Source organism: Tachysurus vachellii, chromosome 13 (genome assembly GCF_030014155.1).
Source record: "Tachysurus vachellii isolate PV-2020 chromosome 13, HZAU_Pvac_v1, whole genome shotgun sequence".
In the NCBI taxonomy this organism is placed as follows: Eukaryota; Metazoa; Chordata; class Actinopteri; order Siluriformes; family Bagridae; genus Tachysurus; species Tachysurus vachellii.
In genome coordinates, this window is record NC_083472.1 from 6553634 (window position 1) to 6561078 (window position 7445).

Consider the following 7445-nt stretch of genomic DNA (forward strand, 5'->3'; position numbering starts at 1 on the left):
CGAGCACTGTAAGAATAATAATGATTAATACACATAAGCCAGAGAACTGATCCTTAAAAATTTATTGATTTAATTATATGGTTAAATTATAAATGACAGGAAGAAACAAAAAATACCCTTGCATAGATCGCAGACCATGCCTTTGTCAGCATCTGACAAATAAAAGCATTGTAGCGCAATCCTTATTAAGAAAAATAGAAAATAAAAATAAAAATCCCCCCCTCAAAAAACAACTACATGAGTGTTACAAGGAACAAGCATGAGATTGTTTTAAATGCGACAAACATGGAACTTGAACCATCATTTGTTTAACTTGCAGCTGTTAAGTTCAAAAGTAACTTCTCTAAGTATTTTGAACTTGCTTCCTGCAATTTCAGATCAAACTGATCCAACGCTCGGCTAATGTAAAAATCTGAAGCCTCGTTTCTCTGCATCCTCACATGATAATCTGTACTATGTGACAAAACACATGTTTGACTGGATTAATCGTGAACAGAAAAGAATTCCCCAAAATGGAAAGTATAAGACTGAGACAAGCTCGGGTGTACACCAGAGCAAGGGCTTTAAATATGGTGCAACTAGAATATAGTCGATCCGTTTTGAAAGGCTTAAGCTCATGCAGTCATAGACTCATGCATTTTTTTGGCGAACCATTGCATTTGGGATATGTAACTTTACAGTACAATTTCAAAATGGGATTGGAGTTTGGTATGCTTGCATGATGTCGACAAAGTAATAAAAAGAAAAGAGCTGACAGTACATTTTGGATGCTAATGCTGTTTTACAATTCCATTTGGTGGTAGAGATAATAGTGGCTATAATCTTCCCAGTCATGGCTTTCCAGATAGACAAAAGATCAAGTCTTCTAAGTTTTTTCCAAATCATATTGCCACATAGCTCAGATGGTTAATAGCAACATGATATCCTGTACTGTAACTGCGTCCTCTGAATAGTCATGTACTGCCTATCGACTACGCCGTTTACTTTGGCTTTATAGCATGAGTGTCAGACTCCAGAGTTAAGCATTTGTGCTGAACACATCCGTTCAACTCGTACACAAATTATAAAAGCCCTCATGGTCTGAATGTGGTGTTTTAAAAGACATAAAAACACAAATCTCTATGACTGAAGTCCAGAATCTGACACCCTGCTGTATAGGAATTCATTTAGAGCATTAAGAGAAACTGCACTTACAGGATGGTGTGTCATTTTTCACTCTGTAGAAAAATCTCAAGAAGTTAGGTTAGTTGACTTTTTCTTAATGAACATCTTAAGTAAAGCAATAAAACACAGTGCCTTTTACTCTGGATTACACACTGAGCAGTATCACTCCAAATGAAATGTCCTATTATTTGGGCTCTGAACCTAACCAGAGCATTTAGGTCAATAATTACAAGAAACGCACAAACAGCACAACAGCACAAAACCTAACAAACAGTGAGTAGCAGCTATTTGTTTAACCTTCCTGTCACAGAATAAAAGCTCTTTCTTCAACATTAGATATTGCTATACCTAGCATATTAACAGAAACTGGTATTTCAACGTTTTCTCTTGCATCCTGGACATAATTAAAAAAAAAAAAATAAAAAAAAAATCAAGCCTTTAACAGCTAAAATTACCACAGCCCTTAAATGTTGCATTCCTAAGAGACCCGTTGTAAATAGTAACATGTAATATGGAGCTCTAATCTCTATTGCTGTCATAGTGTATGTTGGTGTTTAATATCTGCATAGCACCATATGGCTCAATCGCTTTTGATGTACCACTGTACCACGCCGATTCCCTCTAACACAGACATTTCTACACGCTAACTCTTTGTAGCTTTGTCCTGTCCTATGTTTTGTAACATTAAAATGCTTTCTAAGCTTACATAATCAATATGTTTGGTTAACAGACCCTTCATTAGTTAGCCTAAAACCATTTTTTTGCCTTATTGTCAATGCATATATAAGATACTGAGGGGCTCTGCAAATCCTCAATGTTACAAGTTAGTACATTGCTATCTATATTTTATGTTATTGTTTATTAGGTATTGTTTATTAGGTATTTATATTAATATAGGAAATAACATGGGTATGTCCAACTTAATGTAGTAATCCTTTTCTACATACGGTAACCTTCCGGTTTAGCAAGTGTAACCTACACTAATGATGGATATTCTGGGATCATTTGATTTCATTAATAACACATGGAAGACATATATTAGATCCCAGTTTACAAGGATTTAACCTGATTCTAATTTTAACCCTGTAGTTTAAGACACTGCTCTGTATTTTATGCTTTGCAGGTCAGGCTGCAGATCTTTCTTATGATATAGCTATAAGGATTAAAACTGAATTAAAATGTAAAACAAGAATGAATGAGATTTGATTGTGCGTAGCGAGGAGGGTCAGGGAGTGGTTGCATTGTTGCATTTGTTTTAAGTGCTTCTCTAAAGGCTATTTGTTGGGGAACTCCTAAATGTATTTACTGGAGTATCACTGGCCTTTATTGGAGTATTACTGGCCATATACTGCCACATGGACAGGTTCAACACCAAAGAGCTATTTCACTCAATGGCAGGACCCACAGTGATCACCTCACTGAGGTAGACTCATTATGGCACATCACAAGTGAAAACTACAATGCAAGGCAGATTTGAAGCTCTAAGTAATCCTACGCATCTCCCTGCCCTTCAAATGTGGCCCAATTTAAATTATGCAGGCAGGGCCTTAAGTGCATGACAACAGAAACTGTTATGTTGTGCCTGACAACCATGTGTCGATAGTTAGATTTTGTACCTTTGTTTTTTTTGTTTTGTTTTTTCTTTTTACACATACACACACTAGTGCTCATCCTCAACATGTGGCATGGGGCTGCCCTAATTCCATGAAATCTGTCGTACTGAGGCACTTTCACCTATCCTGTTGTTGAGAGGGTCAAAAGGCACTATAAACTAAAAAAAATAATTCTGCTGTTTTTTTCTGTTGCATCCTACTGAATGAAATCCTTGACATTTAAAAATTTGACTGCAAAAAATGGAAGCATGAATTATATTTTGCTCGCTGTGTGTTTTTTTTTTTCTTTTGATCAAAGGCCCATGCACAGCATTATTTAAGTTATATTGATTTTAACAGGTACTTAGTATGAGTATATGCAATTTTGTGTTATTATTTGTTTTGTTTTCTTTGCTTCTTTGACTACTTTTTAGATTAGAAAGTTTGCATCCCTGTGCCGGGGCTTGCCTAAGTTGTTTTTTTTTGTCACATTTCAGAAAATGTCAGGACTCAAAGTCCGTAATTTTCCTGATAGTAACAAAAACACTCTCGAGGAGTGTCTAAATAGCAACAAGCTGTATAATACTGCTGTCATGCATTAAATATACTAGGATACACAGTACCTTAGTCTGAATAGGCCATAATGCAAGTTATTTTAACATGCTATGATCCCATCAAGATCCTGTTTCCCTTAAGTTTAAACATTCAGTCCTTAAGATATGCTTAAATGAGCAGCATTTCAAATCATATCAAACCAGTGCACTTTTCATGGAAACGAACTATAGGGAATAAATGGCAAGGAAAAAAGATATCATATAGAATGAGGTAACATCTCACACATGCTGATATCAAAATGAGTCTAAACATGCTTATTAATAAGCTATTTTTCCCGTCATTGTGCTGTCTTGCATCTAAAGGGCATGGCATCAAATCACTTGGTGATATCTATTACAGCTTCTGCTGGAGAATAGCAGCATTGCGGATGTCCATGAGGAAATGTCTTTTTTCTCCCACAGCATCCCACCAGGAGATCAGTTTTGTTCGTATAAGGTGCTTTGCTGGTCAGTAGGTCTGGAGTACTGTAGGGAGGACCAAATATAGGCCAAACACTGCAGATGGCTTGGCTTGTCCTTGTGAAACTGAGTAATTTTATGCTTTTTGTGTTTTGGATGCACTGTGCAACTTGCTGATATGTAATCTGTAATCCATGCATAATGTTTCAACATCACTTCACTTCATCTCAGAACAGTGATCCAGAGTCCTCTCCATGGCCTTTTGTTGAAGTGTTCCTATACATTCATTCTATAGAGGGATGTTTTTCCTATGCATAGCCTATGTGCATTGCCCTGTCAGAAATTCATTAAACTAACTAGCTAACTTTATCTCATATTCTAAAAGCATATTGTATGTTTTCGTCTGTTCTCCTTTCGTCTGAGGAAGAGAATAATAGGTGTAATGCAGGAGTGCACTAGGGAGTTTAATAAAGTATTCGACTACTGAATGGTGACAGTCCTGTGGTACATATTTGGACTCTAAACATCAGTTAGCAGCTTACTTTTGTTAACACAATTTTGGTTAGGCATTGTGCAGTTGCCAGTTCTAAGGTTGGCCTCTCTGAAGTTGTCCATGCTGTTGTTCATGTCTCCATCGATTTCCATATACTCAGACTTGCTGACAACTGAGGAACTGCGGCGGCTGGAATCGGAGTCAGAAGCGATATTGGGGTTACTCACATTCAGAAGTTGTGCTTGCTCCTCACCCTCAGTTTCCCTGTGGTAGAAGTAGTTGAAGTTGGATACGATGACAGGCACTGGTAGGGCAATGGTCAGCACACCAGCGATTGCACAAAGAGAGCCTACAATTTTGCCCCCTATAGTGACAGGGACCATGTCACCATAGCCAACTGTGGTCATTGATACAACAGCCCACCAGAACGCATCAGGGATACTGCTGAAGTATGATTCTGCCTCTTCAGCTTCTGCAAAGTACACGGCACTCGAAAACAAGATGACACCAATGAAGAGGAAGAAGATAAGCAATCCAAGCTCCCGCATACTAGCTTTTAGGGTCTGCCCTAAAATCTGCAGGCCTTTGGAATGTCTGGACAGCTTGAAGATCCTAAACACCCTGACCAGACGAATCACCCTGAGAATGGCCAGTGATGTTGCCTGTTCCCCCTTGCCCTCCTTGCCCTCCTTACCCGATTCGTCTGCCAACTCTGTGCCCAATGTAATGAAGTAAGGGATGATAGCTACTACATCTATGGTGTTCATCATGTTCTTAAAGAAGGCTGCCTTGCTGGGACAAGCAAGGAACCTTACTATAAGTTCAAATGAGAACCAGATTATGCAGAGGGTCTCTACAATGAAGAAGGGGTCTTTAAGGATGTTTGGTTTGTAGTAAAAGGTGGTGTTCCCTATTGTCTTTATACGTCCTGCAGGGTCCTCCTTCAGTTCTGGCAAAGTCTCTAAACAGAAAATGACAATGGAAATTAAAATGACCATAACAGACACTATGGCAATTCCTCTGGCTGGCCCTGAGCTCTCAGGGTGCTCAAACAGAAGCCAGATCTGCCGTTGGAACTCTCGTTCAGGCAAGGGTCTTTCTTCTTCTCGAATGAATCCCTCATCCTCACGGAACTTCTCCATTGCCTCAGCTCCAAGTTCATAGAACTTAATTTCTTCCGAGAACATATCCAATGGGACATTTACTGGCCTCCTCAACCGCCCCCCAGACTGATAGTAGTAGAGGATTGCGTCAAAACTAGGACGGTTGCGGTCAAAGAAATACTCATTTCTCAAAGGATCAAAATAACGCATTCTCTTCTTTGGGTTCCCAAGCAGTGTCTCTGGAAACTGAGCAAGTGTTTTGAGTTGTGTTTCAAAGCGCAGCCCAGCGATGTTGATAACCACCCTTTCACAGCATTCATGGTCATCGTGGTCAGGGGAATACGTATCCTGCGGATGCCCCGGGACAGCTGATGTTTCATCCATGTTATCTCCGGCCACTACGGTCATCCTGCAAGTCCAAGTCGAAGCACTGCAGGAGATGTGGGACTGTGGTTAGTGTAATGGAACAGACATGAGGTTCTTGTCCTGAAATTCTCTTCAGCTCACTTTCCCTGTCCTGCTTTGATTTTGTGCCCACACAGCTGTCTCGGTTGTGCAGCTATGATCTAGACTGGTTTTCATCAGTGTGGACCCACTGCAGCTCCCGCTGACTCCACCATCGCTCCTTTCCACTGCATCCGCTACAGCTGCCTCTGCCACCCAGTCAGAGAAAAAATGGATCGAACAGTGGAGATATTTGCCAGCTCAGCAATTTCCACACTATTTATTTAATTATTTATCAATCTTCCCATGTATCTCTCTAGCTGTCTATAAATGTATCTACTTATTTGCTGTGTATATGTTTCTTGCATTAAATGTGTACATTCCCAACCACTATTCTGCTCCAAGTGAAAATGATCTGACATGACCATGTCACTTTTACTCTTAGCTCACACGAGGGCTAGACTACTTCTGGATCACTAGCTCTCACTCCAAAAACAAAAAGCGCAGACTGTACTTTCTGGAAGTAAATAAAGAGAAGCAATGCAAATGCTCTTCATATTCATGAGATCTTCATGAGTAAAGCAAATGATCTTCATATTCACCAGTTACTGGTGCTTACCTCTTGTCGATATTGGAAAAGGTTGAAATCCCTCTTGTCATCTAACAGTAAAGATCTTCTTCCTTCTTGGGTTCATTCATTAACACTTCACATGTTTTGTCGTATGCTGACAGTCCTTAGGAAACTGCAGATGTTTTATCCTTGGCCATAGGACACCTGACCATCTTAAGTCGCAAACGCTGAAGAGTTATTTATAAACGGGTGCTTTAAAATGCACACACGAAATAATACAGGTGAGATTACGACTCAGACCTAGCAAATGGAAAATAAAGTGCTAGAATGGGATAAAAACAGAAGCCGGGAAGCCGCAGCCTGCCTTCCTCGCGCGATGCTCGTGCGGCGGCACCTCGGCGCGTGAATAAGGTTTATACCGCAGGAGAGACTCTACTGCTGCAGCTCGGAGGAAGGGTGGGGGGGATGCATTAAAGTTGGGTGGGTGGTTGGATGGAGAGGAGAAATGCAGGGGGGGCAAACGCAAAGCTCATGCCATTTCCAGACATCACTGAATCAGCAGAAATTTCACCTCTTCCGCGTAGACGAGAGGTCTGCTTTCTCTGTCCGCGCAAGCACCGGGGAATCGAGGTAGAAGAGTGCTTAAAGGGAGGTGTAGGTGAGAGATCAATGAGGGGATAGAGAGTAACTCCTTAATACTAGACAGTGTATAGCGGTGCACATGGGGAAGCAGAGGAGCGCGAGGGTGGGGGAGGGAGTTCGACGCAATGCAGACCGGCTCTATAACGCAGGCTGCCGCGGCGCGAGCGCTCCGACACATACACACCACATGATCATACGGATAGATTTAAACCGCATAGGATCATAGAGTCTAAATAGTTTATCATGCCATCTATGGGACAGTTCCAACTCTGGGACAACCGGTCAGTGACGCAAGCCAATGCACAAGGCAAATGATGAAGTGTTATCACTTCCCCTGTTGTGAACAGGACATCACACGACAGACACCGTTAGCCACTTAAACTTTACTCATAATTGCCATCAGCTGAAGGATATGGCATAGTT

At 40.7% G+C, this 7445-nt stretch overlaps 1 protein-coding gene across 1 annotated transcript; it reads right to left on the reverse strand.

The window, feature by feature from the left end:
- Nucleotides 1-4288: 4288 nt before the first annotated feature.
- Nucleotides 4289-6469, reverse strand: LOC132855887 (potassium voltage-gated channel subfamily A member 1-like). The gene is made up of 2 exons (XM_060885157.1): nucleotides 6429-6469; nucleotides 4289-5795 (listed from the first exon to the last, which is right to left on the reverse strand). The coding sequence occupies exons 1-2, from the start codon at nucleotides 6467-6469 to the stop codon at nucleotides 4289-4291; spliced, it is 1548 nt and encodes a 515-aa protein (XP_060741140.1).
- Nucleotides 6470-7445: the final 976 nt, after the last annotated feature.